Consider the following 21,128-nt stretch of genomic DNA (forward strand, 5'->3'; position numbering starts at 1 on the left):
TGAATCACTTGCTTGTGGGCAGAAACTCCTCAGAACAGCCGCTGGGGTCAGGGACTCTATAAACTGATATTACCTAACGCTGCCACTACTGTGAAGTGACTGTTCAGTGAGAATATGATGTTTGTGTGCAGCAGCTGCCACCAAGGGAAAACTTTAACTTGAAAATTAAAATGTTAAATTATATAAACATAATTTACCCAGCATACCAGTCACATTAGAATATTTTTTCATTCGTGTTTTGTGGTGAATTTTTAACTTGCCACAGTCATGAATTCTCTGTCAGTAACATAAAACCAAAGGACCAAAGTCTGAAAACTGTGTGCAGAGAAATGAGGATAAATGTCAGGATGCGAGACTAAAATGAAGAAGACGGAACAAACAAGTGAGAGGAATGAGACTAAGAGCAAGGAGGGGAGGGTGAAAAGTAAAGTTGATCAAATGAAGGGAGAGAGCCAGAGCAGGGGAGCACTGACCTCCAGTGGTGACTGAGCCAGAGCCAGTTCCGTCTGTAGGGATCCTGAGGTGCTCTGGTTCAACCTGTAGGCCACCGACAGGGACAGGCTGGCCCTGGGAGAGACGGGAGGACGAGAGGTTACCAAAGGAAAGAAATGTATTTGAAAAGGTGGTAAAGGAAACAAATTTCCCCCAAAAAGAGTTTCAGAATTTGTTGACGAGTCAGAGTTAAAAAATCTAGTAGTGTGAAGTAGACATTAGTAGTTTCCCAATGGTCGGTTCCACTCCCTCGTCACTCCTGGTTCACTTACCCGGCGAGGTCTGGATGCATCATCTGAACCTGGCTCTCCAGCTTGTTCTTGTTTGCCCTCAGCAGCTGGAATCAACAAACAAACAAACAGATGAAGCAACCATGACAGTCTATCTCTTTAGATATTTAGAGGTCAACAACACAGCTAGCCCAATAAAAATAATAAAAGTTCTAACAATTCGTTTTTTTATTGAATTTAGATAGGAGATTGTTGTTCCATGATACTAAGGAAGATTGATTGATTGATTAAAACGTCTGATATGCTCTTCTGTTGCAACACAAGGAGTTTCCAGTGGGGAGCACAGAGAGTCTGAGAGTCGCAGCCTGATTTCAGATGAAGGAGTGGTTAAAAGAGTAAAAGAGCATTAAGATTAAGATTAAGATGCATTTATTAGTCCCAAACACATGCACAGACATGCACAGGCTCATGTAGGTAGGGAAATTTAACCTCTGCTTTTAACCCATCTGGTGCAGGACACACAGAGCAGTGAGCGACCATGTACGGCGCCCGGGGTGCAGATGTTGGGGGAGTAAGGTGCCTTGCTCAGGGGCACTAGACAGGGTAGGGAGAATCCTCTTGGATTTTTGGACAGATCAATCCAGGTTCGTCTTTTTGTTGTTTCTCCGTGGAGTCGAACCAGAGATGAACCAGAGACCTTTTCTGCCCATAGTCCAAGTTTCTGCCACTAGTCCACTAGTTACACTCTGAGTAAATAGGTTCTTGCTGCATAGAAGTTGAAATAATCCTTTAACGTAGAGTGAAACTCACTGACCTGTGTGATGGAGGAGTATTCCTCCACTGCGGCCCTCAGCTCTTCTATCTGTTTGCTTCTCTGTGATAAGGAGGCAGAGGAAACAGGACCAGTTGGAGGAAGAGAGGAAATACTCGACAAGTCGTATCTAAAGAAAACAAATGAAGCACTGACCTCATGTATCACAGCCTCCTTCTCGCCAACCACGGTATCAAAAGAGTGGATTTGCACCTGACGACAGGGAGGGGGTGGGCACATGACAACATAAAGGAAACACAGCAACAGCGGATGCAGGATTTGTGATGCGCACAAGATAGATTTAATATGTGAAGGTCGTTTGTGAGGAAGGAGCATGAATGGGAGAAAGACACAGGGCCAGAGGAGAGGCAGAGCACAGATTTATTCATTATTTTTTGCAGGGACAGGGAAAAAAAAGTACCTGAAGGTTGTCGTTGATGTTACACAGCTCGGCTATCCTCCTCTGGAGCTCGTCAGTCTCCATGGTGACCTTGAAGTTCTGAGGGGAGTAGGACAGCCAATCACAACCTTTCTGTAAGCCGTCTCTGAATGGCAGAAGTCAAGTCATTGATATAGTCTAAAGTCACCAAAAGAACAGTGAAGTACCTCCTCCTGAAGAGAAGCAATCTTGACAATCAGACTCTGGTTTTCTCTCTCCTAAAAAAATATAACATCAATCAATGAATAGCATCTGTGGAAACAAAAGCTCAGTCCTTTGTCAACAGACTTTGTAAAATTATAAAATACCCCCAACACAACCTGAGGACACTGTGAAATTTGTAGAATAGAATACGTTGTTAAATATGTTATTGTCATTTAAATACTAAATTTACTCTAGGACATCTTAGGAAGAGACGCGACATTCGCGAAGAAAGTTTGCACCGTTTTTCTGAAGGTGCCAAACAAGTTCAATGTTATCTAATATATATAACACCTTAGCTCCTAAATGAAGTGAATCCGATAGGCATCAATAAAGTTGTCGGGTAAAAAAAAAAAAAACGATGTCTCTTGCCCTTTGTCAAGAGCGCTGATAGGAGGGGGAGGGATGATTGGGTTGCGTTCGCTTTTCCAGGATTACCAACCCGAGCTTTAAGAAAGATTTATGTGATGACGACGCGTGAAGCATTTTTAAACGCTTCTGCACTTACACAGCACATCTGTGGTGCAGCTACAGTAATGTAAAACCTAAAATGCTTCAGGTGGCAGGTGGAAGATGACCAAGCATTCAGTATTTCGGTCAAGTTTCAAGACTGAGAAGCGAAAGCCACATGTTAATAGCTAGAAATGTCCCCACCTTTCATGCTCTGCTGAGGAATTCTATATATAGATTTTTGTGTCGATTTACTGACTCAAAAAACTGCGATGAAACTGTCTTTAGAAACATTTAAACAAAAGGTCTTTGTTATTTAATCTCTAGGGATATAAAAAGTGTGATGATCGCATTTCTACATATTTATTCAGTACCCATGAGTCTGAACGGAAGCTTAACCGACAACCTCCCAGTGCTGCCTGAGTTTGACTGACCACATGTTTGCTGTGTGCGGAGGCGCGAGCTCTTCCCTCCTCTGTACAGCTCAGAGTCGCCTTCATCTCCTCCACCTCCTCATTCAGCAGTTTCTCCTTCTGGGCGAGCAGCTGGCTACTGTGGGAGGACGGGAGTCAACAAACACGTCGTGCGCTTCAGTAAACGTGTGCGTGCGGGCGTTCGAGTGCGTCTTACACCCTGGCCTGGTTGCGTAGATGCTCGTTCTCCTCCGCCAGCTTCTGGTTGGTGTCCTCCATGCTCTCCGCCACCAGCTTCAGCTTCCTCACCTCCTCCTGGAGCTTTTGGTTCCACATCTGGAGGTCAGCGACGCAATACACCAGGTCTGAGGTTTCACTGAGAGGAGACAAAACACACAAACACACACGCTCTTATTCACAGTGCAAGAGCTATGCAACCTAGCTGTGTATATCTAAGCCTGATAAGACATCACTTACAAGTCTACTCTGGATGCATCCCCTCCGAAGGCCTCCAGGCTTCCTGAGGTCATATTGAGCAGCACTGACCTCTTGGCTACAACACGGACAGACACAACAACACACAAGCATAAGTATGGTGTGTGTATGAAGGGAAATGTAAAGCAAACATGAGTGTTTCACGTGCACACTCACCAGATAGGCTGTCGATGACTTTGACAGAGTCTTGAGTGAGGTCGTTTATCGGTTCTTCCCTGAGTCAAACCATCAAAATGTGCAACATCAGGTAATTTCATGATTAAGTGTTACACTCGGACTTTCTCTGAACAAAATGAAGAACCGACTGGTTTGTCCGTTCAAAAGACAGTTTCAGTAAAATGCAACTTTTCTGTGAGGCCGTATCCAGTAATAATCTTCCCAATAGATGCCAACATGTGTCTCCTGGGCCACCTCTCAAATTCTATGTTCAATACCTCCATATTAAACAGGTATTTGAGAATGAAAAAAAACAGAAGTGTCCGAAGAAAGCAAACTTCTCATCCAACAACACAGCCACTATTGATTTAAGATATTTGGATTTCCATTTTCTCCAACGTGCAACTGCTGAACCTGGTTTCAGCTTAATATTGGAAGAACCCAAATTTACAGACATTTCAAAAGATAAACCCTACAAACCGAGACAATTCTCATTTCTACAAACAGGAACTTGTACTGAGCCCTTAATGTATTTTTTTGCACGTGTGCCCTTTACCCGTTGTTCCTGCAGTCGTCAATCCACTCCTTCATGACTGCATGGTAGGTGTCCAGGTCAATGGAGACGTCTTTCTGTTCCGGATCCAGCATGTTGCAGAGCTCCTCCAGGCCGCTGTCTTGTGAGCTTCGGCTGGTGGTGTGCCGCAGGTAGTCCACAATGTGGGACACGAACACTTTACCTTCACCATGAGCACATCGTGAAAGACGTTTCAGGAAGACGTTTACATACAATGATGTCCAAAACTGTTCAGTGTCAGAATTTGACTTACTACCAAGCTGAATTAAAGAGAAATGTATTCAAATCTAATTCCAGTCAAATCTTTCGAAAAGAGACCATGTCTGAAATTGTTTTTATATCAACAGACTTAAAGAGAAAAACCTACACCTACCACCTGAATAGTAAAAAACAGAAGGGACCACAACCTGGGGAGTAAACAAATCCAGAGGTGATGGGGAAATAGTTATTGACGTCTTCTTTAGTAATGGTGAATAGAGAAATCCTCACTACCTCTGCTGCACAAGCTGGTTCACTCCGGAGAAGCATTACACAGACTTTAACGTCCCTGCTCAGCAGATGAGAAAACCTGAACAGTCTTGTGCCAAAGGCGTCAGGCACGAGGAGAAGACACAGACAATATTCATACTATACTTCTCCTGTGAGTCTGCTGGAAGCTGAGGGAATTATCTGCGACCTCGACACAGACAAACGGTCAGAGAACATCCAATGACATGTTATAGATCATCCTCTGGCTGCTGGAGGAGTCTGTGGGTCCCGAGCTTTAACGCATATGTGCGTGTGTGTGAGAGTGTGAATGTGAGTGTGTGTGTGTGTGTGTGTGTGTGAGTGTACCTCGACGCTGCGTGTCACAAGCATGGAAGATGGTATCGAGCAGATTCTCCTCGCAGATGAGGCTGATTTCTGCCATATTCTCCTTCCTGTAGTTCTCAGAGGCCACTGAGATATCCCACAACATGAATATGCCACACACACACACAAACAGAGAGAAAGAGAGACAAACACACACACATAGCAGTGAGTTGTGAAACAAATCGAGCACATGATACGTCAGGCTCAGCAGCGGCGTGAGACCTAAGGCAGCAGACAAACGCAGTTTAAAGCTACAAATGACAACTTTCTTTAATTATTGTAAAATGTAAAAAAAAAAAGAACTATTCAATTTATAATGAATGTAAATAAAGGAAAGGCAAAGTCTGAGCTATTTATATTAACCCCTGTTGTTCCCACTGTCTTTTCAGTTAGATTTGGTTTAAATGCCTAAATGTTTGCTTTGCCTGGTTAGTAATCCAGTCCCGGGTGCACTCTCCATATTTCTTCCTCTCAAAATCTGTCCGATTATTTAGCAAGAGAAGATCAAACTTGTCATTAAATAAGTGTTACCTTAAAAAAAATTATGAAACTCACCCCAAGAACAACAACAATGTGGTTCTCTAGGTAAAGGAATCAGATTATCAAGTATGTCTTGCTACCCAGCAAACTAATATATACCAAGTATTCAATTTTTGTCTCATGAAATAAAATGTAAATCCCAGTTCCAGTTATAAGTTTATTCCCCGCAGTTTTCAGCCCAACTCATTCCTCTCCCTTCTGCTCAGCAAAAAAAAAGAAGCTATTAACAGGAAAAGACAATGGGACGTGACATAAAGACTAGGAAAAGAGAGTGAATGGACCTTTTGTTAGTCATTTAATCAATTTGTGTTTTGTACGCTGCTCCTCCCTACCTCCATCTCCCATGGACAGTCGTTTCACCACCAGAGCCGGGTAGGACAGCTCTGGGGAGTCCGTCGTCTCCGCAGAGCAGAAGTTGAGGTTGTAGGAGAGGGTGTCGAGACTCGGCGTGAAGGTGCGAGACAGAGGCGGGCTGCTGCTGCTGCTGCTCGGCCTCTCGCTCTCCGGCTGCACGGGCCGAGGTCCTCGTGTGAACGTGAAGTAAGGGGAGTCCTTGGGTTGGCCTGTGGGCGTTGAACAATGCTTCTCCCAAGTCTTGACCTGTTTTAAATCGCTCCCATCTGCTCCTCGCCTCTCTCCCAGAGTGCTGGTGATAGTGTACGTGATGTTAGCCGGTGCTGGTGGGTTGAGTGCAGGGGTGGAAGGTGTTGACAGAGGGACAGCGGGACCCATGCTGCTATTCTGGGAAGATGCAGAGGTCGGCATCCCACTCCCCTTCCCCTTCTCCTTCTCCTTTACCTTCTCCTTCTCCTTCTCCTTCCCCCTCTCCCCCTCGTCTCTGTAGAGGGCGCTCTTCTTCAGGATGGCTTCCAGGTTGTGCCTGAGGCCACACTGGGGGCTGTCGTAGCTGCTCGAGGAGAGCTTGGGAATCTGGAACGGTGTATTGGGCTCTCGGTCACCACGCCACTGAATGGTCTGCAGCTTGCGGCAGATGCTGTCCACTGGGTTGTGTCGACGACTTGGCTGCGGCGTGTAATAGTCCATGCTGCTGAGGGCAGGGCTGCAGCGCTGGCTTCCTGGCGGGAGGAGAGACTGAAGTCTGAAGAGAAACAGGAGAAAAGTGAGTGTAATGGAGACAGAAAAGCAGAGAAATACAAAGAATACAAAATATATCTCTCTACATTAGTATCGAAACACATGAAATTTCAGTTGTCATAACTTTCTCATGTGACCAAATCAGCATTTTTTCTCTCTCTGGTCTGCAATGAAACAATATTAAATAAAATCGTGCCCAACAAGACATTTGTAGGTGTGGGATCACTGCATATATTAAAGCAAATTGACGTTTTGATATATTATAACTGCAAAGGCTTGACACTGCGCATCTTTCTCCTCTGCAGGACATCCTGCTGTTGTTCGCCTGAATATTTAGCATTTTGCTAAACTGCATCAGGCACCCATTAAACAATGGACTAATGACTACATTGGCTAAGTAATAAACTCAGGGAACGTGCTTGACAACCTCCAACATGCAGTCGTGAACTGGAGATAAGATGAGATGCTCTTGAGTCAACACTGTTTTCAACACTGACTCCTGAAAAGACTGTGTTCCACTCAAGATTGACTGAGCCAAACCTGGACAACTTACTGCTAGTAGCATCATCATCATCATTACCATTTGACATCGAACACCTTATCAAAGAGAAGCAGCCCAAGTCATCGCATAAGAGAGGCTAGTATTATTTATGTATATCAGTCATTTGATATGAAGGGATTTGATAAAAACTGGAAATGGCCCCTTGAATAGGAAACAAGGGTCTCCAGCCTTCAACGAGAGTTTAATATTGAAGTTCTTTTGAGAAGGTCTGTAACGCAAGCAGAAGGAAAGAAAGGATGGAGGGGTAAGAAAACAGTGTAGAAGAGGCATCCCATTTTTAACTCTCTGTCCACACAAACTGCTGAGACCAAAATAATGATAAGTGAGTTCATAGAAATCCATAGAAATTGAGTCTATATAAGTGACTGAAGATAGAAACCAGTCCAAAGGGTTTCTGGTGTTCAAACTTGGCCTCTCAGTAGAGGTTGGCAATAAAAAACACCAACTATTTCAATATGATTTCCATTGTTAGAAACACAACCTAAGTTCAATGCATATCGATATATTGCTTATGCATTGTGTAGGGACAACACATGCTTTGCTGTTTAGCGAGAGTCATAAAGAAGAGTTTAAAACCACAACCTTCACTCTAGAGGGAAAACAAGCATTTTAACTTAAAATAAATAACAATAATTGAATAAAGATTTTTAAAAGCATATTTAAATTGAAAGCATTACCTGCTTAGGCTCAGGTGTGCAAAAGAGCCGTTTCATTCACAATATACATCACAATAAATCTACAGAATAATATACAATTTCTTAAAAAAGAAAAAGCCCACATTTAAATAAATGTTTTACATTTTAAGAAAATTGGTAACAAACTGCATCAACACGTTTCACGTCAATGTGAGTCCATACAAACAAAATCCCAATGACCACAAGGCTTTAAAAACTCACCTCCTGTGTCACTGTCTCAAACCTCCTCTGTCTGCAAACAGCATGTATGTGTAGATGTGTCTCGTACGAAAAAATGTCCGCGACCAAATGTTTGGACCCACGAGCACACGCAGGTAAATTCGGATCTCAAGCGCACGAGACAGAAAAGAAAGAGTTAAAACCTCAGAGGAGGTTCACGAGGCTACAAAAAGAGCCTGCACTGCCTCACTGCGGCTGGAAGTGAGTACTGCACCAAACACAGGCACGCTCACTGATCGTGCTGTAAATAGTCAGTCAAATAATTAAACAAGAAAAAGGCCACTCCCCACCAGAGAGAGTTATACAGAAGTGCTATCCATAAAATAAATAATGATGTATAGGGAAATAAATAAAGATTAATACAGTAAAGTCTTCACATTATGTTGTGTTGTAAATATTCAAAACTCAAATAGAATAAAACAAACTAGATCAAGCCCACTCCCGACCAGAGAGAGTTATATACTCCATAAAATTCATAAAATAAATGACGATGTATAGAAAATAAATAGAGATTAATGCAGTAAAGTCTTCACATTATGTTGTGTTGTAAGTATTCCAAATTCCAATAGAAAAAAACTAACTACAACAAGCACACTCCTCACCAGAGAGTTATATATAGAATCCATAAAATAAATAATTATGTATAGGAAAATAAATAGAGAAATAAAATATGAAAGTCCTACAAATTCTCTCTGAGACAGGAATAGCTGTGCCACGTATGCAGGCCTACTACTAATCAGGATGTTTGGTGTCACAGCAGCACAATGCGACTGGTTCAACCTGTAAGCCGTTTAGCAGGGACAATTTGAAGTTGCACGACTGTTTCATTTTCACTTCGACTCCCCTCAGGGTGAGACATCTCTGCTCTGCCAGCTCTGGATGTGACCACAACGTGCACGCCGGGGATAAATATTGGTGACGCACTCAGGCTGTGCTGTAATCTGGCAGTGAGTGTAAGTACACAATATGAATTACCTACGCTAAATCTGTCAGGTGATATTGTGCTGATGTTTTTGTACACATACCGAAACCTGTTGTGTGGACTCATTCATCGTGTGGTGTCATCATATAGCCTTTTTCTAACATGAATAAGTTTGTCTATATTTGTTCAAAACAGGAATAAGTTTGTCTATATATCATCTTTTAACATAAATAAGTTGTTCTAAAGTTCTTTTCAACAGGAAGATGTTTTTCGATAAAAAGGATCACGCATTAAACTGATGTTTTTTTTCCAGCAGAAAAACTTTTGTCTGTACTTTTTGATTTAACAGGAATATGTTTGTTTAAAACAATTGTTTTACAACTGGAATAGGTCTGTAGTATTTTGTGACAAAACATTTTGTGACACCAGGTACCTTAATGAAAACTGTGAGTGGTTTCACTGCTCACCCTGTTCAGCAGGTCTTACATTGCACTGCCAGCCCAGAGGCTTAAAACGCAGGAATATCATCATCATCACTGTAATGTTGAAACTTGTTTTCAGTGAAGCAGCTGCTCGCCCACAACATGGCTGGCAAAAGCATACCAAGCTTTCAGGTAAGACGACAAGTTTCCTTAATAGGTGTGTATGCATGGTATGCATGGTAGTCTCCGGTTGTAAACAGCAATGTGTACATTTGGTTGAGCTAAGAGCACCTACCCTCATCTGCCCCAGCTGCAGCATCTTGATGATTCCTTGACTTCCTGACACTTGAAACCCCGACCTGCTGATCAGCACAGGAGAATGTCCAGAGATGCTTCTTGTCACCGTGCTGCCGACAGCAGCGTAGAAAGGCCTTGTGTTATTCAGCTGTGTTCTTATCCTGAACAACAAACGTAGAAAAAACAACAAAAAAAGTCAAAATCAATCCGAGCACCCCTCAGACAGAGTAACATCCCATGCTGTCGCCATTTTTTTAGGAGGGCGAAGGACACGACGTCCACTCAGGCACTCGTCCTCCTCTTCCTCCCGGTGCAGCCTGCTCAGCAGAATCCACTTTCCCAGCTCAGGATAAGTAGCTGGAGCTTTGCGTGTTTTCTGACCCTGCACGTTTGAGCAGTAGACAGCAGGCTGAGGAAGAGATTAGGAGAGACATATGCAGACAATCACACACACTCACCAGGACGAGTGTTGGCTTGGGTTTGGAGTCGCGTGCCATTTTGATTGTTTGCTGTAATTTTCATCTTGTGGCCTTTTATATCGCCATTACAAAGACGAACCATTGAAAACATACTGCGTACGAACAAACACAACGGGATGGTTTGGGTTCGATGCCCGGTGCTCCCTCTTACATTCCTTCACTACACCCCAGAGGGATGCTGGGTTTTCAGCCAACTCCATATTTATAGCCACTTAATCCCGACACTGGCTGGACCGTGTGTGAACTGAGGGAAGCAGGTGAAACACTGAAGACGGATTATAACTCACTCTGAGCACAGAGGGCCACTGTTCATCTACGCCTGCTGTGTTAATGTGCCAGTTGTGATATCAAAACGACAGTTGGTTGTTTGCAGATGGTGTCGGAGCAGATGTTCTCGCCTCATTTGGAGAAATGCAATTATAAATCTTCATGTATTTACTTTTTGAAGAGATTATCAAAAAAAGCCAAATAGAAACATAATGGAAGAAATATGCAGTTCTCTGAGCACTTTCACACACGGCTGGGCTGTGGTTGCTCGCCACTTCCTGGTACTGTAATCTGGGATTATGGTGCAAGCAACCCTCTGCACCGGAAGGTATAGGGGATAAGGGGCCAGTCTAATCCCAGCCAACTGGATCGCTCACTGAATGGCGAGAGGCGTCTCCTCAGGAGAAGGATCACATGAGCAGAGGTGTTGTGGAGCAGCAGTTAAGACTCTCTCTTCTCTTGATACGGTTCTCTCATCGCTCAGGGCCTGCTCTGACTGTGGCACTGAGGCGACTGTATGGAGACAGGGCAGAGTCAGAGACCACGGTGCCAATCAGACGCTACACTATTCGGCATCGAGCTATGACCTTTGACCTCTGAACGTGGATGTTGAGACAGACGGCATCAGAGCAGGTTTACGCTTTTCCAAATGGCGTGCAGATATTTGAACAGGAAGAATCAGAAATAGTGAAAGGTGATGCATGTACTGTATGCACCCTAACTTAAGTAGTTATGTCTTCTATACCATATAATTTCAAATGATTGGTTAATTTGAATATGAAATGGGTCAATTGTATCTCGAATGTTACTGTTGGCAAACGTTAATCCATCACTTTCACTGTTATTTCCTGACCTCATAGTGATGTCATGATGATTTTATTCTTAAATAAATAAGTTAAGGTCATGTTTTTAATACCGCGTTAATTCCTCAGAAAATGCATTTTTAATATAATTGGATCAATATTGATTGTCCATTTGCAGAGATAAATTTGAAAATGTGTTTCTCTGACCACAGAGACATTGACAGGGGTATATATTCTATATTCTATATTTTACATGTTGAAGTTCAGTAAAAATCTGTTCGTGTGGTTTCCAGTTTTTTCTTAGTAGGGACACACAAAGCCCTCCCTGGCCCCCTACCCCCACCTCAACCATCACAACTAAATGAAACAGATCATTGATTATAGATTGTTGTGGTGTTTTCTTTTACCAGGCAGCTGACCTGGTGTTCCAGCTGTTATCCAGCTCCACCCGAGAGACCACAGCCGATGTGTCGACCTTTGGAACCTGCTTCACTGACCACATGCTGACCATAGAGTGGAGTGTGACTGAGGGCTGGCAGCCTCCGCTCATCAAGCCCTTCGAGAACCTGTCGCTCCACCCGGCATGTTCGTCACTGCACTACGGCATCCAGGTGCACCGTCTTTATACTTGTGCCTAAAATCTATTTACATCAATGTCAACATGGGCAAACTAACAGTCCTAATTGATTATTATTACGATTCATTCATTCGATTTGGAGGAGCTGCATTCTACCGATAATTCACATAGTTGGTATTTTGCAGTCTATTTCCTGTGTCACTGTTTCTAGAGGATTTTAGAAGTTTTTAGAAAGAACATGTCCACTATCCTTGCTAAGATCTAACTCTCCTCTTGTCTCCTCTCCAGCTGTTTGAGGGGTTGAAGGCGTACCGTGGCGATGACAACCGGCTGCGCATCTTCAGGCCGATGCTCAATATGCAACGCATGGCCAACTCCGCCAAAAGAGCCTGTCTGCCCGTAAGATGAGGGGAAGGGATGAGATGGAATGGATGGAGCGATGGAAGGATAGGCGTCCTATGAAGAACAAATTCATGAAATATTTGTCCCTCTTCTCTCAGGCGTTTGACCAGTCAGAGTTGCTGGAGTGCATCAGGAGACTGGTAGAGATCGAGCAGGACTGGATCCCTCACTCCAACCAGGGCAGTCTGTACATTAGACCAACGTTTATCAGCACTGAGGTGAGGAGGAACCGGATGTGGTGCCATCATGTGCAGAGGCAGAAGCTTGATTTCATTTTAATTGCAGTGGATCTAATTTAAAATGCATTTTATTGCGTCCGTGGTAGCCGACTCTTGGTCTAAAGACTCCGACCCGTGCCCTGCTGTATGTGATCTTGTCTCCTGGTCGCCCCTACTTCGCCAATGGGGGAAAGGGTGTCTCCTTGTGGGCTGACCCAAAGTACACAAGGGCCTGGATTGGAGGAACCGGAGACTGCAAAATGGGAGGGTGGGTCGGCATGTAGTCACTGCATGTTTGTTGTTAAAAATGTCAGGTTTATTTGAGCAACATATTTGAGTCATGTTGTGAAGTTTTATGCAGGAAATCATTTTTTTAATAGCAGTCAAGCTTTTAACAGACCTGCCCTGATAAAAGCAACAGATATACTCAAACAGATCTAATCTAACTGCAGTGTTACAGTTGTGTGCAGCGCCATAGACACTACATTAACTAATGCAACTGTTGCTGTGGATGTCTGCAGGAACTACGGGGGCAGCATGTTTGCCCAGTACGAAGCAGTGCATTATGGGTGTGAGCAGGTGCTGTGGCTGTACGGAGAGGACCACAAGATCACTGAGGCGGGAACCATGAACATCTTTCTGCACTGGATCAATGAGGACGGGGGTCAGTCACCAGCAAAAGCACATCCCCAGTCATAGGAAGTGGAAGATGTGGACGTACATCGTGGGCATTATTAACTGTCAAATATAAAAACTCTACCAGAGAAGCATATCGGTGGAGAATAAAGTACATGTTTTACAAAAGTGACCTCCACTGGCAGAACAGCCTCATTACAATTATATGATACATCCCATTTTGCCTTGAAAAGATCTGTCTTCCATTTAACTACTCAGAAATTTTTCCATTCATTCATTTGTTACTATTGTATGGATGTATGTTTATTATATGTATTGTGCTTTTTTAAGAGGAGGAGCTTTCAACTCCGCCTCTTGATGGCCTCATCCTCCCAGGGGTAACCCGGCAGAGCATCCTGGACCTAACCAGGAAATGGGTGAGAAAGGAACGCACAACACATCTCACTTTTGGTGGAATAATGCGGTGATGACATCTCCTTTCCATCTCTGACCCTTCCTCCCAGGATGAGTTCAAGGTGACGGAGCGCTACCTGACCATGGCCCAGTTCTGCTCGGCCCTGAAGCAGCAGCGGGTCAAAGAACTGTTTGGCTCCGGCACTGCCTGCATGATCTGCCCTGTAGGACTCATTCTTTACCAGGGAGAGGTAAGACAAGCACATTCTGTGTGTGTGCAGCATCTCTCCGCTCACCCAAACCCAATGATTTCATCTTGAAGCATAATTATTTAAATACTATACTAGAAGCCGTCAAACTGGAAGTTATCTGTACAGTAGAAAAATTGCTTTGAGTTCCAAGAACGACACTTTTGAGCCTGAGTCCTTACATTGCTAATTTTACAGTAATTATCTGTACATCCCATACATTTTATTTTGGAAAAACATTAAAGTGATGAGGACCTGAATGGCCCTGTCTGACTTAACATTTATAAAACAGTTTAAAACGTTGATCACAATGAACCTTTGTGGTCTTCTGTCATAACCACATTAGATATTTGACAAAGACTATGTAAACGAACCTGGACATTAATAATAACATAACACTCTCTAAGTTTTCTTTTATAACAGAGGAAACTGACTTTGTGCTTTTGTGTGTTTTAGAACCTGCACATCCCCAATCAGGAGAAAAGCTCACTGTTGACTACACGCTTAACGAAGGAGCTAGAAGATATACAGGTCGGTGGATTGCACACACATACATCGACACACACACACCGACAGACACACACACACACACACCCACACACACACACACACACACACACACATACCAACACACCCCAATCCACAGATGTTTCCCTCTGCTCAGTAACAGCTGGCGGAACATCTGTGGTCTTTACTGCCCTTGTCACCCTCAGGACTCTGTTTCCATATCCTAACAGATGACTTTAAACAAACCCTCAGTGATGTGACTGTAGGAGAACAGCATTCTCGGTGTGAGAGCCTGTGACAGCGGTCAGAGGCCAACCTGAAAAAATACCTGAAGTGTTTTCTCACACATCGGCCTCAGAGGCTTCAGTGAGCAGGAATGTTCCTACCGACTCACTGAATTGAACATTCGGATGATGAACTGTAAAACCTAAAGGAAACCAATATTATCATCTGTTTGAGTCTGCATAGTGCAAAGCGTTATTATGTAACACAATTAGAAGTTGTTCTTTTTTTTAACAAACCCCACTGGTACTTATTCATTGTACGTGTATTGTTTTGCCTGCAGGTGTGTAATAAGTGAGATATCTCATTAGGCAACGAGTGATGATTTGCTAATGTGGCCTACAAGCCCGCACCTCTGCAGGTCTACGCAGCACTGCAGGTTGCGACACACACATAATGTCATTTGCTGAAGGCTTGATTGGTGTTAATGAGTGTGTTGTGTCTTGCTGACTTTCGGTTATTGTGCTGCGTAATGAGACATTTATCAGGGAGGGGTATTAGTCGGGGTGTTAGGCGTATTTTCTCCCCTGCCAGGCCCTCGTGCAATCAGGCTGAGATGGTTCTTGCACAGTTGAAGTGCCTTGTTGAAGGTTTGGTTTTCTCTTGAGATCAATTCATGAACACCAGGATGAGTAGTGGATGGTTGACAGAAAGCCTGCCAGTCCTCGATACTCGAGCCAATCAGCTGATGGGACCTAGCAGGACCCGAAGAGTTGGGCCGGGTTCGGACAGAAATTTTGAAATGATATTTGGGTTCTATCTACTTGATTTATTACACTGCACGTGCCTGTCGGGGAAAACATAAGGTTTGGGTTGGGTTTGGACACAGTGAACTGAAGGCCTGTCGGGTTCTGGTTCTGTTTTGGCCGTCTAGTCTTGTCCTGTCATATAAAAGGGACAAATTTAGCAAGCAAGAACGGCCCTTGAAAGACTGGATTAGCATTAATCTGAGCAAGACTTCATTATAGCTCAGTGGAAAACCTTGAAGCCCTTAAAGAAAACCCTAAAGCTCCAACTGTGTTGTCCTGCAGCCTTCTGAAAAGTAAAATGACTTGTTTAGCTTCAATGAAGAACTAATTTAAACCAGGTTGGCACTGTGTTGCGGTGGTTTCACTCTGTTGATCCTTCTTGGTTGGAATCCCGATTCAGCTGCAGCCTTTCTGTGTTCTGCATGTGTCTCAGTGGCTTTTCTCTGGGTGGACCAGCTTCCTCCCACAGTCCGTCAACATGCAGAGCGGGGGGGTCGGTTAGCTGGAGACTACATTGACTTGTAGGTGTGAATTTGAGACTGAATTGTTGACTGACCTGTCCAAGGTGTACCTCCCCTCTCGCCCGATGTGACTGTGCTTTGGTTTTTCCATCTGTTCCTACAAATATTGTGGACTGGATGAGAAGTAAAGGACCTTCTGAGTAGAATCAGAAAGGTTCACTGGGTCTGCATAGGCCACTAGGTCCACTACATAAAGTTGGTCGGATAGTAGACTGTGGGTTGAAGCGTCTTTCTTCCTGATCTTCATTTCTTCCCCAAAGCACTTTGATTAGATCACGTGGTTTCTCTCGTTCAGGTGCCGCAGACTATCAACCTATCTGCTCTGTCCATCATCCAGGCCGTGTGTGCGTGCACGGTGCGCGTTACGAAAGCGTTGACCACAGCTTCAACCGCGATAACATCCCCCCTCCGTCGACAGGGCTTCACAGAGAGAGAGACAGGGTGGAGGAGAGACAGTAGCCGGCGTAATGGCGGAGCGTGGAGAGTTGCAGATAGGGGCAAGACAAACTCGGGGATTCTCTCATTAAGCTCGCCGTAATTGCACAAACCCAATTATTGCCTCAGCCTTTTGTGATCTTCAAAGCCAAGATGCTTGCAAATGAAGCCTCGAACAAGTGGGAGAGGAGGAGGAGGAAGATTTGTGGGGCGGGGGGGGGGGGGGGGGGGGGGGGGGGCGAAGCTTAATGAACAATAAAATCGACAAAACGCTGGAAAGCGCCGCGCTCCTTCCGCGCCGCCGTTAAATCTGTTGACATTTCATTTGGAGGGAAGCGGCGCGGTGTTATCCCCCCCCCCCCCGCTCACGCTCGTCCCCCCCCCCCCCCCCTCTCGAAGACAACATTGTGCAACAAACAAACGAGTGGTCTGAGGCGGCAGATGAAAGATGGGTTTACTAAGTCGCCCTGCTGTTCCTCTTTCAAGTTAATTAGAAATCACGTTCTTTTGTTTCCCCTTCGCAGGCGTTTATTTACTTTCTCACTTCGACCATTAGAACAAATTTGCGACATGAGACGCAAATAATTGGATTTGTCTCCGCAGCTGTCGTGGATTGGGGAGCATTTTGTTTTGATTTTTATTATGGCGCCTCTTCTCCGCTGCGTCGTGTTCCGTCGGAGGCCGAGTTCGCACATTTGCTCACGGATATTTGATTTCATTTTGTGATTGGTGTTTTTTTCTGCTCGCAATTAAGTTGCAGCACGCGAGAGAAGTTTAGCGCTTCGTGACAGGAGATTTTCTCTCTGTTAAATAACTTTTTCTTGACCTTTGCTCTCTTACAGTACGGCCGGACAGCCAGTGACTGGACTCTCCTGGTGTAGCACGGACAAAGGAGCCTGGCACACACCGGTGCACCACATGTGTACAGAAACACATATGGTTACACAACAGCCAAAGAAGGACAGTAACAAGCAAACAATGTTGGTGCAACATTTGTAGTGTGGCTGCAACATGCTGAGGAGCCCCAGTTGTAGCCAAAATGTCTCTGCAGTATGTCACACAACTTTATCTCCTTTTAAACTTAAATTAACCACAAAAAACAACACAACTGTCACAACAATAATCAACAAAAGCAGGGACGTTTCTCATGCAACACTGCACAACAACTTACAGAGACTTGTTCTGCTGCTTTTCGCCTCATTTCCCAACCAACATCCAGGAACTTAGCTTTGAAACAACAAGAAAAAAGAAGGATAACAGAACAAGCAGAGATATTAAGAGTTACAGAGGATTTCATTGGACTTGTGTCAGAGTTACAAAACAACTATGGAGGGACTTCAGTAAAGTGTTCTTAAGTTTCTCAAAGTTTCTAAAAGATCCCAAATTTTGTAACTTTGTGCTGCACCTTTGTCATTTTGCTTCATAAGACTCTGCAGTTTTCATTATTCTTATCCATTCATGGACCTTTCTTTTAACGTTTTTGGTGATGGTACTGAATACAGTTACATTTTGTTTCATCTGTAATTAAATGTGTAAAGGAACTGGATATATGAGTTTTTTCACTTTTCTCTTCAGTGTTCGATGACAAGACTTTCAGGAATGTCACTGCTAGCGAGAATGAGTCCGGCCCATAACCCCCATAAAACAGCAACCTGTCATTTTCAGACTTTACTTTGTATTTTCGTTTGTATAAATTGTCCAAACATGGATTTCTTCCTTTACCTTTGGATGTGTCCAAGTGTGTGTTTCCTTTCCTCTGGTTTCCAGTCTTCATGCTAAGCTATTTACCAGTTTCATCGTTATGTATAACACAGATGCTCATTTAACTCTCAGCAAGCAAGCGAATAAGTGTATTTTCCAAATCAGTTAACTATTAATTCATAAAATACCAAAGTAGTGGTCTTTATGATGAGAGATTATGTTGTGATTAACATCTTGAGTCCTGGAGTGAAACTGTTCTCTGATAGAATCAAATACAGACTAATATTAAGCGTTTGGATGATGTCATCTATAGTCCAATGCATCTATTAATGATGCCGAGTTTAGCCCAATCATCTTAAAGCCCATTTCTACTCCAGATGTGCCTGAAACAAGTCAACAAAATGCAACTTCTCATTTTGAATATCTGGGTGGACTTTCCCAAATGTTCTTACAGCACAACCTGATGAGCCTCCCGGGCCGTCGGTCTTGTCAGACAATAGCCTGATGCTGTCCACTCAGCTCTGAGATGTGATGTGATGAGTGGGAGGACGGTGGACCTGTGGACGAAGGATGAGAGAGTGTGAGGTCGTCTCAGGAGTCAGAGCCAGGCTTTGCAGAGACGCTGCCACAATCCTTAATGATGCTGCGGGAAAGGCCACACGCAGACAACCTGGAGGCATCAAACCACCGAGCACTCGGCTATTTGGCTCTGCACACACATCTGCATGCAGACACACACCCGCACATACACACACACACACACACTCACACACACACGCACACACACACACATACACACATACACAACTTAATTCCGGATACACTGCACCAGTTTCAAAATGAAAACTCAGGAGGTAAGTTGTGTTCACTTCCAAATTCATGCCTCATTAACTGCGATAGAGTTTGTGTGTGTGTGTGTGTGTCTGTCTGTGTGCATGCTTGCGTGCATTTGTGTGTGTGTGTGTGTGTGTGTGTGTGTGTGTGTGTGTGTGTGTGTGTCGGTGCAAGGGGTACCCATAGTGGAGGGTTGGATAATTTCTGGCTCTTTGTGGAGACGGCTCATTTTGGCCGCGGCTCCATCCTTGTGTTGCACTGGCACAGCTGGTGCACAGTCACAGACACACACACGCACACACACACACAAACACACACACACACACACACACACACACACACACACACACACACACACACACACACAGCACATACTTCAAAATGCCAAAAACCATCAAGCCTGCTCGATCTAGGCCACTGTCGAAATTACCGCAGCATGTATCTCAATGTCTTATCCTCTGTTTCTTACTTTTCTTTTCACTAAAAGGCTCAGTTCAATAATAATCGTCTGTGAACAAATTTTGGGAGGTTTTGTCTACAGTGGCTTTGAAGTGCAAATACACAACAATCAATCTGCAAATAAGAAAACACTCCAAAAAAATTGAAAACGACGAGCCTTGTTTATCGCAGGTACCTGCCTTTTAATGTTGTGTTGTCTTATTTCTTGTCGTATTTTGTGATCTGTATTTGTGTCTTGATGTTGTAATTGGTTATTGTGTTTCCGTTAAATTATGTTTTTTGGTTGTTGGAGCCACCATACTTTACGGCATCATTCACCCACAGGGATCAATAAATAAATAGCCAATCATTATGGCTGCACAGATATTTACCAGTGTCACTTGGACAGCTGCACGTCCACTCAGAGAACTGATGATCATTGGAGATAATGATGTCTAACTTATGTGGAGGTGTCGGGGTCACTGGGATGGTGTGAACCGGTGAAAACACCAACAACACGCTGATTTAACACGCTTAGAATTTAGACCCTGATCTGCTGCCAGAATAGTTTTTCATGCAGAACTGGTGACGTTACATTGTTCACCCTCTGTTTACATACATGAGAGGGACACGAATATTAATGTACAGAAACAACTGGAACAGTGTCAACAAAAACCATTACACAATTATGTTCGGTTCGCGGAAACTATTGTTGTGTTATTAGTGAACGTGCTCTAATTTTACATCAACGCTTTTCGTTCTGCATGGTGATTACATTACCCAACGATTTAAAGGGTCCATGATGTTCATGCTGGTATTAATTGTTCCATCCCTTATAGCCGACATATGCATCCTACTATACATCCATCCATCTTCACAGTTCAATTCATTGACCTTTATTGGCTTTATTAAGAGTTCTGGTCTGCAGCCAAAGTGTCTTCTCTCTCTCTCTCCACTGAAACAGCTCGTACTCCATCTCCCTGCAGCCCCTCAATCATATTCCCCCCCCCCCATCTCTCCGTCACAGGGACCGGGGACCCCGGCAGGCCGCTCTCCCCCTCCCCACTCAGCCTCGAGACGCCGATGATGTTTTAATTGTCACTTCTTGTTAAGGCGGCCGTGACATTCACGCGGGGACAGAGGGGAGGCGGTGGGCATAATCAGGGGAAGTGGAGGGGGGGGGGGGGGGGGGGGGGAGAGATGGAGGGAGAGGGAGAGAGATGGCACCCATTCAGTGACTAAGAGTGGTATTTGGCTCTGAGCTGTGTGCCTCTCCCTCTCTCTCTCTCTCTCTCTCTCTCTCTCTCTCTCTCTCTCTCTCTCTCTCTCTCTCTCTCTCTCTCTCGCTCCCTCTCTTCCTCTCTCTTTCTCTCTCATCCTGCCGGGGCATGATCTGATTTGACAAGTGCAACGCTGTCATCTTGAGTTTGTCCAATTTGAAATTCTAATTAATGAACTCAGCGCCACTTTGTGTTTTTTTGTGCCGTTGCTGTTGTTGTTGCTGTGCTCTTCCTCCTCTCCTCCTTCCCCCCTTCTCGGGCCAGTTTGTCTTCTATTTGTCTTTTCTTTACCCTTCCTCCCTTTCCCCTTCCTCCCTCGCTCCTCCAAGTCTTCTTTCGGAGGCGGTGTGACTGCAGAGGCCGCCGGTCGCTCTGGGTGAGATTGTGGTCTCACACCATAGCAGATGATATCCGTGGCTTTAGGTCACCCAATTAGAGTCAAACTGTGTGTGCGTGTGTGTTCTGTGAGTGTTACGTGTGCGTGTGTGTGTGT

The 21,128-nt window shown here is 44.2% G+C and overlaps 2 protein-coding genes across 3 annotated transcripts in view; one reads left to right on the forward strand and one right to left on the reverse strand.

The window, feature by feature from the left end:
- The window catches only part of lrmp (lymphoid-restricted membrane protein), a 24,640-nt gene extending 17,943 nt beyond the window's left edge, over window positions 1-6,697 (reverse strand). The window contains exons 1-13 of the mRNA XM_053415455.1: window positions 5,986-6,697; window positions 5,096-5,200; window positions 4,244-4,424; window positions 3,688-3,746; window positions 3,514-3,589; window positions 3,254-3,412; window positions 3,058-3,175; window positions 2,140-2,190; window positions 1,955-2,032; window positions 1,690-1,746; window positions 1,537-1,596; window positions 765-829; window positions 468-567 (exon numbers count right to left, since the gene is read on the reverse strand). Of these exons, the coding sequence (XP_053271430.1) occupies window positions 468-567; window positions 765-829; window positions 1,537-1,596; window positions 1,690-1,746; window positions 1,955-2,032; window positions 2,140-2,190; window positions 3,058-3,175; window positions 3,254-3,412; window positions 3,514-3,589; window positions 3,688-3,746; window positions 4,244-4,424; window positions 5,096-5,200; window positions 5,986-6,697 (1,821 nt within the window). The remainder of the gene's footprint in view (window positions 1-467; window positions 568-764; window positions 830-1,536; window positions 1,597-1,689; window positions 1,747-1,954; window positions 2,033-2,139; window positions 2,191-3,057; window positions 3,176-3,253; window positions 3,413-3,513; window positions 3,590-3,687; window positions 3,747-4,243; window positions 4,425-5,095; window positions 5,201-5,985) is intronic.
- Window positions 6,698-9,001: 2,304 nt separating this feature from the next.
- On the forward strand, window positions 9,002-18,108 carry bcat1 (branched chain amino-acid transaminase 1, cytosolic). 2 transcript variants are annotated; one of them, XM_053414851.1, is made up of 11 exons: window positions 9,004-9,177; window positions 9,708-9,760; window positions 11,825-12,025; window positions 12,280-12,390; window positions 12,492-12,611; window positions 12,719-12,879; window positions 13,133-13,275; window positions 13,578-13,663; window positions 13,751-13,891; window positions 14,345-14,419; window positions 17,225-18,108. In XM_053414851.1, the coding sequence occupies exons 2-11, from the start codon at window positions 9,731-9,733 to the stop codon at window positions 17,261-17,263; spliced, it is 1,107 nt and encodes a 368-aa protein (XP_053270826.1). In that variant the 5' UTR covers window positions 9,004-9,177; window positions 9,708-9,730; the 3' UTR covers window positions 17,264-18,108. The 2 variants fall into 2 exon arrangements, with proteins under 2 accessions (XP_053270827.1, XP_053270826.1); XM_053414852.1 differs by lacking the exon at window positions 9,708-9,760 and having other exon boundaries at window positions 9,002-9,177.
- Window positions 18,109-21,128: the final 3,020 nt, after the last annotated feature.

Source organism: Pleuronectes platessa, chromosome 22 (assembly GCF_947347685.1).
Source record: "Pleuronectes platessa chromosome 22, fPlePla1.1, whole genome shotgun sequence".
Classification (NCBI taxonomy): Eukaryota; Metazoa; Chordata; class Actinopteri; order Pleuronectiformes; family Pleuronectidae; genus Pleuronectes; species Pleuronectes platessa.